Consider the following 18,670-nt stretch of genomic DNA (forward strand, 5'->3'; position numbering starts at 1 on the left):
TTTTTTAAAACTACTAGGCAATTTTAAAGTCTTTAAAATTTATTTGAGAGACAGAGAGAGCATGCATGAGGGAGTTAGTAAGGGGGAGTTAGTAAGTGAGGGGCAGAGGAAAGAGAGAGAACCTCAAGCACACTCTGAAGGTAGAGCCGGATGCAGGCTCTATCTCATGACCTTGAGATCATGACCTGAGCTGAAATCAAGAGTCAGATGCTTAACTGACTGAGCCACCCAGGTGCCCCACTAAGCAATTTTAAATCATGAGGCTGCATCCCGCTATTAGGAAATACTTGGGGTTATCTAATATTGTTTATTGTAAATATTCAAAAAACAAGAGTAGCTTTAATTTTTCCATCACAGTGTTCAAAGACACCTATTACTAAAAAAGACAAAAGGAAAAAAGAGAGTGCTTCCCCAGGTGTTAAAGCTACTTGCTTAAAATACAACAGATTGGGCTACTTCAATTCCAAGCTGGTAGGCAATTAAAAAGTTTCTAAATGGACTTCTGACTTTTTTTTTTTTAAGATTTTATTTATTTATTCATGAGAGACACACATGCAGGAAGCCCGATGTGGAGCTTGAACCCAGGACTGGGATCATGAGCTGAAGGCAGATACTTAGCGGCTGAGCCACCCAGGCGTCCCGACTTCTGATTTATTAGGTCACGGCGGCAAATCACAAAATCGAGATTGAGATTCAAGTTTTTGGTTGTAAAATAAAGCAAAATTTTGCTTCAAGCCCTATTGTCCAGGATTGTAAAAGAACTGACACCCATATAAAGCAAATGGATATATGATTTTAACTTACCTTCTTTTTAAGTTGTCCACACAAGTCTTTATGTAGGTGTCATAATAATTAATTTGTTCTTCATAAAATGCCGCCTTCTCATTAAGCGCCTTCAGGGTCTGCTGAAGTTTTGCCAGTTCAGCTTTTCGAAGCTTACGATGTAGTCTTTGATTTCGAATGTCCTAAAAGAACAAGTAAATGCTATGATACAAGATTTAAGAAGTTTACTTTATGATATTGCTAATGTGGGACAAGAATAATGTGGACTATGAAATCAATGTTTGTGACTATTGGTAGCTTTCCTTGGTGACCTTAATCTCTGATTACTAAAGTGCCCTCCCTTCCTCGCTTACTCAGACTAGAAGAGTCCATATTTCACTTTAACAGAGTTGCTAAGGTTTGTTTTTTTCTTGATGGAAAAGCACGGAAGGATTTTTAGAATAACCATATAATTAATTTTTTAAAGATTTTATTTATTCATGAGAGATTTTATTTCTCATGAGAGAAACAGAGAGAGAGGCAGAGACACAGGCAGAGGGAGAAGCAGGCTCCATGCAGGGAGCCCAATGTGGGACTCGATCCCGGGACCCCAGGATCACGCCCTGGGCTGAAGGTGGCGCTAAACCACTGAGCCACCCGGGCTGCCCATAATCATACAATTAATTTAAGAAAAAATAGTGTTTTACAAGGGGCATAAGGAAGACTTTCCCAATTTCTTCATTCCATTTTGAAGAATACTTCACATGTAATCAATGCATTCATTTTAGAAATAAGTAAAAAAAAATGCACTTTTTAATCTGGGAAATATTTCTCAAGGTTTGTGAAAAACACCTGAGCTCTCAAGACTGATTGGAAAGACTTAACCTTTGTAACTATTCCTTGGAGATATATAGATATATAGATATAGATAGATATCTATATCTATCTATATATCTATCTATATATTTTTTAAGTTCCATTCTTTTTTTTTTCAAAGATTTTATTTTTTTATTCATGAGAGACAGAGAGAGAGAGAGAGAGAGAGAGAGAGAGAGGGAGGGAGGGGCAGAGACATAGGCAGAGGGAGAAGCAGGCTCCATGCAGGGAGCCTGCCGTGGGACTCGATCCTGGGTCTCCAGGATCACGCCCTGGGCTGAAGGCAGCGCTAAACTGCTGAGCCACCCAGGCTTCCCTATTCCTTGGATTTAAATAGAGTTCGTAGAACATTAAGTTGTCCAAGCTGCTCACAATCGACAGGAACTATGCTATATTCAAACTTATGGACATAAAATTTGTCATTCTAATTGGCAAATCATGAAAATGTTTCATTTAAGAAAATAGTTCTTGTTTAATATGATTTTCCTCATGTGGGCAAATTATAACACATTCCTCTAGGAATCCAGTCAGATAGGCACACACCCATAAGTAAAAATTCTTCACTAAACAGAATCTTTCTGGAGGATGCCTTCATGATTATTTTTTTTTAAAGGAAAAAGCATTAATTTCTCTACTAATTATTCCCAAAGAGAAATATTTTCCACTTCAGAGCTATGGAAAGAAATGTGACTTCCCTTGAGTCACTTAAGCTAGAAGGAAGAAGCCTGCTGCTAGAAGTGACCATAACTTTCCATGGAAGAAAGAAGTGGAGTTGGTTTTTCACTAGGAAGGTAAGAACATTTCCTTTTTTTTCCTGATCACTTAACTGCCTTTAACCTCCGGACCCATTTTAACTTGCATATTTGGATAAAAACAATGAAATGTCCATTTGACACAGATATATACTTCCTTATCCTTGGCAAACAGATCTCAGCCATTTCCTGTGATGTTTCCTCACACTAATTTGAGATCCTTTTCTCAGGATGTTTCCCAACTGTAAAAGTATGAGAAAACAGAAAGCACCCTTGAAGTTTTAAGTCAAGGGTTAACCTAACTTAGGCTTACTGCTCAGAGGCACATTCTCAGGGACATAGAGTTAGTATCTTGGTGGCAGGTCCTAAGAGCAATTGGGCCAAATGCCAACTAACAAGAGAGAACTTTTATGAAAGTGTCATTTTTTGGGACGCCTAGATGGCTCAGAGGTTGAGCGTCTGCCTTTTGGCTCAGGGCATAATCCCATGGTCCTGGGATCGAGTCCTACATTGGGCTCCCATCATGGAGCCTGCTTCTCTCTGTGTTTCTGGCTCTCTCTCTCTGTGTCTCTCATGAATGGATGAATAAAATCTTAAAAAAAAAAAGTATCATTTTAATTAATTTATTTATTTTTAAATATTTTATTTATTCATGAGAGACACAGAGAGAAAGAGAGGCAGAGACACAGGCAGAGGGAGAAGCAGGCTCCATGCAGGGAGCTTGATGCGAGACTCCATCCCGGTTCTCCAGGATCACGTCCTGGGCCAGAGGCAGGCGCTAAACTGCTGAGCCACCCAGGGATCCCCAAAAAGGCATCATTTTTAAAACCAATAAGTATTGTGGTGCCTGGCTGGCTCAGTTGGTAGAGCATGCAACTCTTGATCTCGGGTTGTAGGTTCGAGCCCCACGATGGGTGTAGAGATTACTAAACATAAAATCTTCAAACAAACAAACAAACCCAAACTTAGTAGGTGTTGTTAAAAGGTATAGATGAAACTTGTCTATTACATTTCCTGAGCATTTATTTCTGGCATGTGTCCAATGTCTTAATGACTTGGGAAGTTGTGATTTTTCTCTATCAAAAGCCATCAATGGCTCTGAAACCTTTGAAAATCTCTAATAGTGACCATGGTAATACAATTATGAGTCTGTAATGTTACCTGAGAGAGTGCCTAGCATGTGACCAATGATTAGCAAATGTCTACTAAGAAGGAGGAAGAATAGTATTTCTAAAAACCTTGGCAATCTCATTGAGAATGTCTTGGTATTTATTTTTGGATGACACATGTCCAGTTTGTTCCAATGTCCGAAGATTCCTCTGGATTTTCCTCTTCTTTTGCTCTAGGGGTAGCTGTGCATCTTCAACCATGGACTGACTATGTTTCATTTCTTCTGGAGCCTGGGAATCTATAATTGCACGGCTCACCATATCTTTGGCATGATCTGTTTCCTGAAAAGAGAATATCAAGATGTTGACTTCTGATTCCCTAGTCTCACAAGTTCGTAACTTGTATAAGGTAAGTTAATGTCAAAATAAAAGAAGTCCTCGAGTCAGAGTCCAACGACCAGAATCCGCTTATGTTCTTCATGGATTTTTGAAGGAGGTCTTTGGGAAGGGGTTATTTAATCTTTTTTGAGAAATACAACAGTGGTGGCAGGCCTACTTTGAGCAAAATTCTTGATGGCTACTTTAGTGCACTGAAAGTACAGTGGACAACTGATTATTTTGTAATTTCTGGATAGTTCAGTTGATGAAACTAAAATTACATTATTTATTAAAACAGCTAATGAGAACATGCTGAACATCCAGAACCCAACTGAACTCTCACACATCAGCCATATTTATGGAGACTGGTAAGCCATGAAGGTAGAGACTTTATTTTAATTAGAGACTAATTCTCAAACTACCAACTCTGAAAAACCTGCAAGGCTTCTTTGAGTCAAAGGGAATAGGGATATTTTAGGTCATACTAAGCTCCCAAATAAATGATTCGTAAATCAGTGAATGAGGAAAATTGGACAGGTTGTTAAGAAAAAAAAAAAAAAAAAAAAAAAAACCAACCAAACCAGTAATAAAAGGAGACTGGTGATCTTCCCATTTCATTTTATTAGACAACTGGCTGACACAATATAAAGTCTAAGGATACAAATGTTATTAGATGGCAGAGCGATCAGTGTCATGTACAAAGGAAGGGGTTACCAGGCAGCGGTCAGCAATAGTAATTGCAGTACTTAATATCTCATTGAACACCTAGTATGTGCCAGTTATTATTCTACCCACTTAACATGTTTTAAATCATTTGTTCTTGCTGTGAATGAAGTACTATTATTATTCCCATTTTGTGGTTGAGGAAACTGAGGCACAGAAATGCTTTTAAGTGCCTAGAATTACACAGCCAGGAGGTACAGGACTATACTGTCTTGGAAGTCTGCATTCTTAGTGACTATGCTACATTAGGGGAAAAATTAAATATTCAATAAGGACTAAAATTCTTTTACTAAATTAGTAGGATATTCCACTCACATTGCTTAAAAATATTCACATGTAACAAACATCAGATAACCTGAAGTTTCATTCTATATATTTTTAAAATTAAAGATGGACAATCATTTCTTGGCAACCAATTAGATGAAGAATGATTCAGGGATGGGGCATCCAACTCTTGATTTCCATTCAGCTCACGATCACAGGATCATGGGATTGAGCTCCACATTAGGCTCTATGCTCAGCAGTTTGCTTGAGGATTCTCTTTCCCTCTCCTTCTGCTTTGGTCCCTTTCCTCACTTATGCTCTTCTTTCATTCTCTCTCAAATAAATAAATAAATCTTTTTTTTTTTTAAAGAATGATTCAGGAAAATTATGTGTAGCTCTGCTAAGAATTATATATATACCAAATTATATAATTTTATTAACTTACGTTAACCAAGTGGCAATTGTTGATATTAAAACAATAGCAGTTAATTAATTTAGAATGAACTACATAAACAAGATGCATTTTAAAAGATGTTGGTAACAACTTTAATGCAAGATTGTTATGAACCTTTAGTAACTTACACCATGATAATGGTGCTCTGACCTGATGCACTCAAGACATTTGCTTCTGAAACATTTGGAAGAGTTTTAATGTGTAAGACACCTGTTTCAAGTGAAAGGTAGTTTTTTACATCCTATTGACCAGAACTATCTCTTAACTGCCTTATTTGCTTACCGACTGTATGATAAACTTTATAATAAACATTCAGAGGCTTTAAAAGACCCAGAGCTATCTTCCTAGTCTAGGACAAAATTACATTCAGCATAAATTTGGTGCTGCATCTTATATTTCATTCCTATTATAGGGACTTTATATTTATGACTGAATCCAGCTGGCCAGAGTAACAGATAAATTTCCTTACTTCCAAACCATGTCGGTTACACTGTGCGATCATAGTAACCACTGGACATGACGATCAATAAAGTTAATTCATATACATGGTACTTATTATTTTACACTCAAAGGCCAATTACCTGTTGTGTAGTTGCTGGTGTCTCCAAGATTTCTGTCAACGTGTTCCCTGGTTGGTTCCGGATCACATCAATGATTAGCTTTTTGGTCCTTAGAAAATTGAGAAGAGACAGACTTTCAGACAGCAGTCCTATGCACAACAGTCGGCTTCCCCCCATGTGTCTTTATATGTGCTGCACAAACACACGCAAAAGTGGAGCTTCAAAGATGATCCCTTAAAGTGAAACAGTCTATAGGAAATTCACATCTGCTGGAGGCTCCTGCAAGTTTGTGAATGCCTGGCAATCGAAGTCCGGGTTTTACATACTTCATGTTGTGGGAATATGCTGTCGGTAACATGGGGACAAGTATGTCATTAGATTCATTCTCTAAATACTTTTTCTTCTTTTTAAACTGAGGCTACTTTTGATGAGCAGGAGGGACAAGGGCTGCTGATAGGACGTGCTCCTGCAGAGAATACAGCAATGTTACCTGGTACCCTCCCAACTTTCCTGACCTTACTAATAACATCTAAGCCTCTCGGAACCAGTCCAACTGTTATTTTTCCTGGTCTGAGAAAGTCAAGAAACAGTTTGAAGGCCAGTGGGAGCAGCAGTCCCAGATGGGCAGTGGGGGCTTTGGAAGCCAGTGGACACAGCAACTAGGTGGATGGTGTTCGACCCTCAGGTCTGGTAGAGGAGCTAACAACTGGCTTGCATCCTTGTCTTAAGGGGGCAGAAGGCACAAGAAGGGCTCTTAAAATGTAAGCAGCTAGGAAACTCCACTGGAAGTGCTAAAACCACAATACTTTTTCATATGTATCCTTCATGGCAATCAGCCACCCCTTCCTATTCAAAGATCGGGTTATGTAATAATGTGAAAAGATTTCAACCTAAAAGGAGAAGGGTCAAGTCTGTGTATTTTTACATGAGTGGGAAAATTATTATTGGATGAATCTTCCTTTCTAAAAAACAGAGATATAAACAGAAGCTGCCTTAAGTTATAAACAGGTCTAATCGATGACTGACGTTTCACTGTTCTTACTGCCCTGTTGTATTTAACATCATTTCTTTCAAAGGGACTGTGTGACATCACTGGGTGATGTATTTCTTCCTTATCTATAGCAGGAAATGTTCACACAGCATGAATATGGGAAAATGAAAATAAAACATTGTTCATGGTTTGAAGCATTGGGGCAATTGACAGAGGAAACCCTCAGAGTTCATTCCAAATATATTATTTTTGAAAATAGGATAAAATCCAATAAACCATCTGTAGACATTGTTTTTGTCATTTCTTATTTACTGCAGGTCTGTATGAGAAGAATGATCACAGCCATTTCCTCTGACCCATGGCCTTTCACTGCTGGGGATTTACAGGCTGTCTGGGAATGTCTGAACACTTCCCCCGAGAGTGAGGTGGACACGCAGCTAAATATAGCGGTTCAGGAGAAGGCACTGCTCCTAAGATGGCTGTAGCTTAGAGAGCCAGGTCTTGTTTCCTCCTCACGCCACTTCCTTTTCCAATCACTGTTAACATATCAAATAGCTAGAAATGAAAGGACTGTATGATTTTAAAAATGTAAACACAGTCATGGTTTCATATTTGAAATAATATTCTAGGAACCACTTATGATATATTTTTCCAGGAAGCTCCCAGCTCATCTCTTTAGAGAGGGACTGATGACCAAAATGACCAGGGTTACTAAAGCATGCCCTGCCAGGGACCAAAAATGTTTGTTTGTTACGGAGTTGCTCAAGGACAAACTGCCTATACTGTGTCTTTCTCTTGTAATTCTACTTTATGTCAAGCCTGTGGAATTCATGGCCAAAGTTCCACCCCAGACATCTTGCATGCAAGTACCACCCTGTTTCAGGACAGGGAACTCACTATCTCCCCCTGCAGTACGCCTAACGGTTAAGGGCACTGGGATCAGATAGACCTAAGATCCATTTTGGGCTCCTGTTGCTTAATAATTGTGTCGACTTGTGTAAATGATATAATCTCAATGAGTCTGTTTTTTCATTTATATAATGGGACTCTCTCAGAGGCCTTAGTAAGGTCTGGATGAAGAGTCACATGTAAAGCCTTTCACTAGGGTCTGACAGGTGGTGAGCATTCACTCAGTCATCAAAGCTGCGCTGCCCAAGATGGGGGCCAGTGGCCACAGGTGGCAACAGACTGCTTGAAACATGGCTAGTCCAGATTGAGATGTGTTCAGGTATAAAAGAGGTTATGAAGGTTTAGTATGAAAAAATTAACAGTTAAAGACTAATTACATATTGAAATGACATTTTCAACATATTGGATTAAATAAAATATATTGGAACTAATTTTACCCCTTTCTTTTTAAAATGGGATTTCTAGAAAATTTAAAATTACTTGTATGGCTTGTGTCAAATTTATTTTGGTAAGTACAACACGGGAACATTCCATTCTTACACAGGAAGCTCACTTTGAGAAGCCTGCTTCCGTTGAAGCCCACTCACTGGACCTGGTTAGTCAGAGGACTTGAGCACTCAGGGGAACCTTTGGAAAACAGTCCAGTCCCTGATGACACAAATGAGGCAACTAAGATGGAAGAGGCTCAAGAGTTACACAGAGGTCACACTCTATTTTCTAGAGTTACAAAAAACAAGTTGAATTCACTTTCCACATCATCAGCCCCTCACAGACATGGAGAGAGGTCCCCAAATTGTGTCCCCATCCCCTCTTCTACTTACCTTTCTTTTTGCACGTGAAACCCCCAGTTCCTTAAACCTCTTCACAAGAGGATTTCAACAGAGTTCATAGTTTTGATCCCATCTGTTTGCTAATGATCTTAAGATGTGTCTCCTCTTCACCCCAATGCAAACATAATATTCTAGATATTGTCTAACCACCATAAATCAACTAACTGGTTAGAGTACTGGCTCCCTGGGTGTTCTCACGATATGTCAGATAGGCCAATCAAATCTAGGACATTAATTCTGAGGAAAAATTAAGGAAAAAAAAGAAATACTGCAGGGAGTTTGTTCATCACAGCTGTGTTCAAATCCCATTGTTGGGAAATGAGACCACATGGTGCTTGGAAACTGGCGTGGCCCTTTAGATTTGGCCATTCCACTCCTATGACATCTTCTACTATGCTCTAACTGGTTAGCATCCCTCAGCCTCCCTCTCTGCCAATCTGCCTTAGAGTTTGTCCAAGTTTGAAAAGGAATTTGTGTTTGTGCAATCTAAGGAATATTTCCACTTGTTTAAAATTCTTCTAACATGATTATACACTTTTATCACCAGACATCAAATATCACCTTAGCCATTTAGTGCACATGCTAGTTTGGACCAAAAGCAAAGAGATCTTTCAGGTGGGCAACAGATGGCTCAACTGAATCATGTGATAAGAAGAAAAAGTTCTTAAGAAACAACTGAAGCACTCAGGCAACTAAGTTTGATTGAACCCACAAATGTTGCCTTCTGCTGAAACATGCATACTTCTGTAGAAAAACAAGCTTAATAACGGTCATAAGGGTCGCATTTTTTTTTTTTTTAAAGTAAGCTCTATGTTCAACATTGGGCTTGAATTCACGACCTGGAGATCAAGAGTCACATGTTCTACCAACTAAGCCAGCCAGGCACCCCGAAGATCACATATTTTAGGTGGAATCATGAGGTATAATGAGATTTACAGTTGTGTAGTTTTAAAAATAATTTACACAATGTTATTGAATGTCTTCTTTTGCTCATTGTTTCCTTCCTTCCCCTCTCCCTCTGTACTCTTCCCCATTTTATAGATGAGGAAACTGATGCAGAGGTGATTGTGGCTGTAATCCCAGGTCTCCCCAGGATTTCTCAAATAAGCTTTTCTGGTTTGTTCTTTCTGTATCAGCAGACTTGGCAGTATTGGCTAAACAGCAAAAGCCCAAACTGAGGCTCCCTATTCAGTAAACATACAGAAGGGAAACACAGTGTTTCTTCCTATCCATGTCTGTGCCTTCATGTCCCTCACGTGGATTGGTCAGTCTTTCTCTCTGGTCTGGAAAGATGCCCCAGCATCAGTTATGAAGTAACTGCTCTGCTATCATTCTCATTATTTAGTCTAAGATTCCAAAGAGTACAAAGAACAGTGGCCTTGTCCTCAATGAGTTGTAAAATCCTGTGATTAAGAGTGCAGGCCCCGAAGGGCTAAGATCATGTGAGTTTGAATCTATTCTCCATCTACTAGCCATAGTACCTAAGACATAATTTTTGCCTGTTCTGTGCCTCATATGTAAAATACAAGTAATAACCTCCACCTTTTATGGTTGCTGAGAGTATAACACGACATATTTCAAACATATATATATATATGTTATATATATATCACACGTAAATAATATATACAGAATACATATATAACGCATATATATGTCATCGGTCTGTATCTATAAGATAGTCCTTGTCACACAGTAAGCATTACATAGGTGTTTGCTATCATCTTCATCTAATTACTAAGAATTATAAAAAGCTAGAGTGATAAAAAGTTTATAAGCATAAGGATTAACAATGTCTCAAATTCTTCTACCACAGATGCCCCCATGGAGAGGAGTCACTCATCACTATAAGGTTAGTTATTTTGTAATTAATCATAAAGGGACATTTCTGAAAGTTAAAAACACAACTTGTTTAAGGAGGAAGCAAAATAGGTTTTGTTTTTTGTCTTCTGATAGAGAAAAGCCTGGTATTTTTATGTCCCAAATGCTCTGCATTCCATGATTGTCCGTTTCACACTAACTTCTGACAGGTATTGTCTGATTTCAGTTAAATTTGGTTCTGTAATGAAGATCCTCAAGAACTACATGTTATGTTTGAGTTAGGCATTTGATTTACTAGCTTGGAAAAGAGACATCTCCATACAGTTTTGAAATCAACATGTAAAGTGTATATTAGGGGTACCTGGGTGGCTCCCGTCAGTTAAGTATCTGTCTTCGGCTCAGGACATGATCTCAGGGTCCTGGGATTGAGCCCTGTTAGGCTCCCTGCTCAGTGGGGAGCCTGCTTCTCCCCTCTGCCTGTTGCCCCCCCCCCCCCATGCTTTCCCTCTCTGTCAAATAAATAAGTAAAATCTTAAAAAAAAAAAAAAAAAAAGAGCTCGGACTATTGCCTTATACACAACTTATACTGCCAAACACAAAAATTAGCTCAAAAGGGATAACACATCTAACTATAAAAGCAAAAACTATACAACTCTTAGAAGAAAACATAGGAGTAAATCTTCATGACCTTGGATTGGGCAATGATTTCTTTCTTTTTTTCTTCCTTTTAAAGATTTTATTTATTTATTAATGAGAGACACACAGAGAGAGGCAGAGACACAGGCAGAGGGAGAAGCAGGCTCCATGCAGGGACCCTGATGCAGGACTGCCCTGGGCTACAGGCAGGTGCTAAACCGCTGAGCCCCCCAGGGAACCCTTAGGCAATGATTTCTTAAATATGACACCAAAAGCACAAGCAACAACAAAAAAAAAATAGATTAACTGTCCTTTGTCAACTTCAAAAACTTTTGTGCTTAAAAGTATATTCCCAAGAGAATAAAAAGACAACCCACAGAAGGGGTAAAAATAGATGCAAATCATAAATCTGGTTGGGGTCTATTATCTAGAATATAGAAGGAACTCTTAGAGCTCTGCAACAGAAAGACAAATAATCCACTTAAAAACTAGGCAAATGACTTGTATAGGTATTTCTACAAACAAGGTATACAAAATGGCTGACAAGGACATGGAAAGACACTCAATGTTATTAATCATCAGAGAGACACAAATCACAGCCCTAATGAGATACTACTTCATCACACTACAATGGTTATGACAACACAAAACAAAGTAAGTTTTGGTGAAGATGTGGAAAAATTGCAACTCTTATACTTCTGTGGTGGATATTGAAAATGGTAAAGCCATTGTGAAAAATTTGGCAGTTCCTCAAAAAGCTAAACTTAGAATTATCTTAAGACCCAGCAATTCCACTCTTAGGTTTACACCCAAAAGAACTGAAAACAGGTGTTCAAATAAAAACTTGTACACCAGTGTTCATAGTGGTACTGTTCACACTAGTCAGAGGTGCAAACAAGCCGAGTGTCCATGATACTGCGTATACCCATGCAGTGGAATACGACTCAAAGACACTGCAGAATCACAGAAGCCAGACACAAAAGGCTACATAGTATATGATTCCATTTATATGAAATACTCAGAATAGGCAAGTTCAGAGCCAGAAAGCACCAGGGACCAGGGACCGAGGAGCAGGAAAGATGTCCCAGGGTAGTGGGGAGTGACTGCTTAATGGTGTCAGGTTTACTTTTGGGGTGATGAATACGTTCTGGAACTAGAAAGCAGTGATGGTTGCATGACACTGTGAATTAATGCATTACTAAATGAATTACTAAAATAAAATTAAAAAAAAAAAATGAATTACTAAATGCCCCTGAACTGTACACTTTAAATGGTTAAAACAGGGAGCACCTGAGGGGCTCAGCTAAGCATCTGTCTTTAGCTCAGGTCATGATCCCAGGGTCCCAGGATTGAACCCTGCATTAGAATCCCTGCTCAGTAGGGAGCCTGCTGCTCCCGCTCCTTCTGCCTCTCCCCCTGCTTGTGCTCTCTCTCTCAAATTAATAAAATCTTTAAAAAAAAAGGTTAAAATGGTAAATTTTATGTCATATGTATTTTACCACAATTAGAAAAAAGCAGTGGCTCTACCTAGTATGGTGATTAAAAGAGTACACGGCAGTGTTTCCAGCACACAGTAGGGCGCTGTACAGAGCCACACAAAGGCTAAGGCGAGTAGGACAGTGGACCAGGTTTCTCCAGCTAAGATATACGGCTGCTCAACAGGCCTGACTTTGATGGCTTCACTTTTAAATGAATTCCAGGGACGCCTGAGGGGCTCAGCAGGGCTAAGCTCTGCTTTCTGCAGATCACTCGGGGTGTGATCCCGGGGTCCCAGGATCGAGTCCTGCGTCGGGCTCCCCGCAGGGAGCCTGCTTCTCCCTCTACCTGTGTCTCTTTGCCTCTCTCTTGTGTCTCTCATGAATGAATAAATACAATCTTAAAAAAAATGAATTCCAAAAATTCTCAGACCCAGGGAGACTCACTGAGAAATAAATATCATTATATATACATGCATGATATTGGGAGTATTTGATATTTTAGACTACTCACATTGTGGTTTCCGTTCATTAATCCACATGTTTGAGTTGACTGCATTTAGAAAATGATGTTCCAATAACAGACAAAACCAATCATGAAAACATTTCTTCCCATTACTTCTGAGGACAGAACGTAGGAGATCACAGGATAGTTGGCCTCGCTGTATTCTCACAGCAGAACCACACCATCTCCCTTTCCGGTCACCTTTATAACTGGCCCTTTGAGAGGAACCCAGAGAGCAGACTGCACACTATCCCCCCGTCTCTGTCACCTTGCCCTGTGTCATCTCTCTACAAATTCAATCTGACTTGCTGATTTAGTAGTCTAAGGAGCTGCCCTCAGCTCTTATGAGGGCAGGGTCGTGTTCGAGTCCTGTAGCTTGGCCTTCGTCCTACAGCCCAGCCATGCTCCCCACCATCACTTGACACTCCTGGAGCGCAAGGGACTGCTGATGGTGCTCGCTTACTGCTGAGTTCCCAGCATCAGGCCAGGGCCCCGGACGCAGAGCAGATGCTCAAAGATTTGCTACGTGAACAGAGGAAGCCACATATAACCTGAGGACAAACTAATGAAGCTTAACAGAAGCAGCACACGTTGCAACATAGGACACTGAATTAAGTTTTTTCGCTATTTTTTATGGATGATTATGAATATCTGGAAAAAAATAAGTGAAGATGAGCGCTGTTTGAATCATGTCAATGGCAGAAAGGAAAGCTCTTGCTACACAGGAGAACCACCTCAGAACTCAGGACATGTAACTTGCAAGTAGTGTGTAAAGTATTATTTAAACACATAATTATTCCACTTGGGCCCCATTTCTCACTTCCATTCTCCACCTCACTCTAACACACAACGGATTAAAATGCACTCTTTTCTTTATATAAAACAGTACTGTTCTTGAAAACAGTGCTGTTTGGTGAGCATGTGTTTTGGTTTATGGTGTTAGATCTCATTCTTCCTCATCTTGTGTGTAAAGGACTGGTGTTGAACATCCAGGAGGCCTTGATGGAAACAGTGCAGTATACAACTCTGAATGCTTCATTGTAAATCCTAGGGGGCAGGAACTAGGGCACAAGTCAAAGCTGTAAACATATCCAGGCTGAGTGTAATAGGAAAGAAGGTTAATAAAGCAAATGACAGTGTGCCTGTTACAGTAACACTGTGTACCAGACATTAAATATAGGTTAAAGTATTTTCTCATTCATGTTTTCACTGTTCTGAAACAGTTATTTCCCTTCAGTTATGTAAGGACTTTACAGGCAGAACTAATCACTTTATTTCTTAAAAGAAAGGAATCAAATTGCTACATGGAAAACTAAAAAAGGAGACAGGCCTCATAAACTATTATGATATTTAGTTTCCTCTTAAGTGATAAATGATCTATTATCCTTTGGTCAGATTTTTGGTGAATAAACAACATACTTCAATACTTAGATATATGAAAATGAATTATCTGGGGATTCAGCCTATTTAAATTTGCATGTTTTAAGATGCATAATCAGAGACATGCACCCATTAAGTCCCAAACTTACTTTATCATGAGGCTTTGGCCATCTATAGCTTCACCGTCCCCTAGGTCGTACTTGCTTGTCAAATAAAGGGATATCTCCGTTTTTGCCAGTTGATTGAGTGTATTTGCCTTGTTAGGGTCATTGGGGTCAACTGCTCCCTCCCCTGCAGAAACAAAACATTGTTATTCTTACATTCACTCATTGTTTTGGGAGCATCAGCCATGTAAGATAAAGGTTCTATGGAAAAGACAGATCAATTGTACAGGAGACAATGGTCTTCATTTTAAAAAACACACATTCTAATATATGAAAAGGCTTTTAAAATCTCTCTCTCCCTTTTTATAAAAAAAGATTTTAAGTAATCTCTACCCTCATCGTGGGGCTTGAACCCTATAACCTCGAGATCAAGAGTCGCATGTTCCACCGACTGACTGAACCAGCCAGGCATCTCTTAAACAGTTTTTGACTTAGGGGCGCCTACGTGGCTCAGTCGGTTAAGCGGTTAAGTGGCTGCCTTCAGCTCAGGTCATGATCCCAGGGTCCTGGGACCAAGCCCCACATCTCATCATCAAGTTCCCTGCTCAGCGGGAAGTCTGCTTCTCTCTTTCCTTCTGGTGCTTCCACTGCTTCTGTTCGTTCTCTCTCTCTCAAATAAATAAAATAAAAAAAAATCTTTGATTTAAACATTAAAATAACTGGGACATAGAGACTCTAAAATAAAAAATCCTTCTAAAATATAGCAAGGGATTTGTAATAAATTTGGTTCTTTAATGATTTTTCTTTAATGCTATAGGTTGACTAATCCCTTTTGATGCATCTAGAGTTTACTTTCAAGAATATCTAATTTTTTTGTAATCTAGGACACGATGAATTACAGAACTGTTAATGTGGGAAGGGGCTAGTGTAGTCATCTTCTTAAGTAAGGTTAAGTATTAAGTTTTTTTTTTTTTTAATCTAGAAAAGGAAAACTGAACAACTAAACCCAAACCACAGGATAAGTAGAAGGCAGAAGCTCTTACCAAGAAAAGACTCCACACTAGGCACCTCCCCAAGTGATTCTAGTAGTTCATTCAGCAAGTCCTGCTTTTCAGGTGCAATTGCATCCTGGTGTTCCAAGAGGAGCTGTATAGAGTGAGCAATAAACATAGAGACACAAATAAAAGTAAATTCTTAAGTGCTACCATTTTTACATCAAGTTCCCTTTCCATTTTTTTCCAAGATAATTTTCTAATATTGTTTGATTCTTATTTAAAAAATTTTTTTTACAAGTAAGCTGAATGCCCAACGTAGGGCTTGAACTCATGACCATGAGATCAAAAGTCCCGTGCTCTATTGACTGAGCCAGCCAGGCACCCCTATTATTTGAATCTTAATTACAAGTTTGACATTTATTAAAACTAGAGACCATAGGGAAGCACAGTTTTTAGTATTATCTTAGAGGTAAGTGCCCATTTTACACGAAGAAACGGAAGCTTTGTGAAAGATGTCCAGAAACCCTCTTTTTAGCAAGATCTCGTGAGATAAGCCACGGTGCAGCCTTCTACCACTTAGCCCCTGTGCTCCTGTCCACCTTGACAGCAGAGGTCAAAGCTGGGGAGGAAAGAACCTAAAATAAGGCAGAAATCTCTTGTCTAACATTGATAGCAAACTGGAAGTGCACTTCAATATCCCTTCGGAGAAAACTTATGCAGTAATCAAACACTATGGCTATATATATATATATATATATATATATATATATATATATATACACACACACACACACATATATATATATATATCACTACTATTAGCTATTTTAATCTGCCTAGCATTGAAGGTCTTTCAAGGGTAGGGATCACAGAAATGCCCATATGGTTCCTTGGCCTGCGATCCAGACATATCAGGTGTTTCTTCGTATGCAAACTCTGAAAGCATCAAACGTGAATAAAGAAAGGAAGGCATTACTTAAGTAAAAAATAAAGGTAATATAAGGACATAGTGAATCTGGAATGGTAGTACGTATATATTTGGAGGAAGATAAATTAATGACAGAACAAAATAAGGTGGATACATTTATGTTTTTGCCTCTGAAGAGACAGGAGAGCTGATGTGGCTGTTGTTTCTAGGGAGTGAGGATTCAGGCTAGCTTCTACCCTTTATTCTGGTAATCATGGAACATAAACATTTCTTGAAAATATCTCTTTGAAGAGCACATTTTGAGGTTCTACATATTTTTGAGGTTCCTTAGAGGACAAAGGGGCAAGCAAGTGGCCACATGCATGGCGGGTCGAGCTACTACCAGGCTTGCATGTACATGTGGACACCTCCTCATTTGAGACAGACCATAGACAGGATAGCATTTCTCTGCAATTACATTACTCCCACGTTATACATCTGCTTCCAACCAAACACATGAAGAAAATCCAAATTGGTCACAAGCTGTATTTCCCAGGAAAACAGAATCTTCTGTTTTCAATTTTTGTTAACCAAAAGAACAGATGATTAATCTTTAAAGAGTAACAGTCTAAATTAATACAGTAACATTTTTTTCTCTGCTATCCCTGGGAAATGTCTCATTCTTTTTTTTTCTTTCTTTTTTTGAAATGTCTCATTCTAAAAGAGAGCTCCCCACCACTTTTCCTGCATGAAGATACTGCCCTCAGCAAATGTGTAGCCAGAGTGTGGACATTTTTTTTGAGATGGATAATCTACCATAAAAATAGACAACAGAGTCGTTGCTGAAACATGAATGAGTCTACTTGCCCATCAGAAAATTACTCTTGCAAATGATGCATTGCTGGACATGGTTTATGATTTTGAGTGCTTATATACAGAGAGAAGTATAGCCTCGTCGTGTAATCAACCACCTCCCTCCTTCGGCTGGCCATTCAGACTCGCCTTTGTCTAAGATCACTCAAAATGCCTATGGAGAGAGCTTGTTGTAAATGTCAGGGAGGTTCCTGGGTCCAACCTTGAAAGAGAGAAATCAAATGTAGATCCGATCTTTCTTCCAAACCTGTATTTATGCTTACTGGAAGGACTTAATAATACAGACTGAAATTCTGAGCAGCCAGTTTTGCCACTTGTTTGTGATGGGGGCAGGACAAGACCTTCCACACGTGTGTATTTGTTACGCTTTCCTCCTAGATGTGTGTGTTAATTCAAAATGGGTGTATCCTTAATGAGGGCTTCTTGACCTCTAGTGTGTATCTGCAGAACTTGGGTTCTTGTTAGAATGCAAGTTCTGATTTGGGAGGTCCAGGGTGCATTTCTAACATGTCCCTAAGACTTTGCTTGGAGGAGCAAGGTCGTAAACTATTTTCAAAAAGGTTTTCTTTTAGGAACCAGACTTTCAGGAAATACATTCCATTTGGTCTTAAAAACAACAACAACAACAACCACCACCCCCAAAAGACTCTCAATGCTTAGCCTCTCTTCTTACTTTAAATGATTGAGGAGCCATCAAAGGCTTCCCCATGCTGAGCTAAGTGTGCTGACCCCAACAGACATTTAATATTCCTTTCATGGCTGATGGTGCTGATGTGTGCATGTCATCTGGATAGAGACATTATGACATACCACAAACTATGAAACTGCCTTTGAGAAATGGGGTTTTCCAGAACAATAGAAATGATTCTTTGCAGGTGGCTGATGTTGGGTGGGGTGTCTTCTCTTTCCCAAACTTGAACAGCCTGCTTATTTTCCCTCTCCTAAAGTCCAACATTAGAAAAGAGAGGATATTCTGATTATCCCAAAATTTTACTGGAGAAGCTGGGAAGATTCTGGAAAGGGGAAGAGAAATAGTGTGGGGGTTCAGGCAGTGTAGCCCTGGTGGGTGGAGGAAATAGCAGGGCCTCTCCCTACCAGGACTTAAATTTCAATTCACAATCTGACTTTCTAAACAGATCATGTAAGCAGTAAGCTTTTCTTTGTTTACTTGTTTGGGAGGAGTTTTTTTTTTTTTTTTTTACACAGAAGAGAGAAGGAACGTACCACATAAAAAGTAAACATGACTTGTATACAAAATGGAATTTTATTCATTGTATAAGCCAGGGAATAAATAATCAAAGGTTTCTTAGGAGTCTGAGTATTATTAGCACGTGCTTACAGGAAGCCCCATAGAGACTAAGCATTT

The 18,670-nt window shown here is 39.2% G+C and overlaps 1 protein-coding gene across 3 annotated transcripts in view; it reads right to left on the minus strand.

Moving 5' to 3' along the window:
• The window catches only part of IQGAP2 (IQ motif containing GTPase activating protein 2), a 295,353-nt gene that overhangs the window by 6,381 nt on the left and 270,302 nt on the right, over positions 1–18,670 (minus strand). For all 3 annotated transcript variants that reach the window (XM_072736972.1, XM_025998283.2, XM_025998284.2), the window contains 5 exons: positions 15,573–15,675; positions 14,575–14,716; positions 5,900–5,987; positions 3,629–3,841; positions 805–965 (listed from right to left, as the gene is read on the minus strand). In XM_072736972.1, coding sequence (XP_072593073.1) covers positions 805–965; positions 3,629–3,841; positions 5,900–5,987; positions 14,575–14,716; positions 15,573–15,675 — 707 coding nt within the window. The remainder of the gene's footprint in view (positions 1–804; positions 966–3,628; positions 3,842–5,899; positions 5,988–14,574; positions 14,717–15,572; positions 15,676–18,670) is intronic.

This window comes from Vulpes vulpes, chromosome 14 (genome assembly GCF_048418805.1).
Source record: "Vulpes vulpes isolate BD-2025 chromosome 14, VulVul3, whole genome shotgun sequence".
NCBI classification, from domain to species: Eukaryota; Metazoa; Chordata; class Mammalia; order Carnivora; family Canidae; genus Vulpes; species Vulpes vulpes.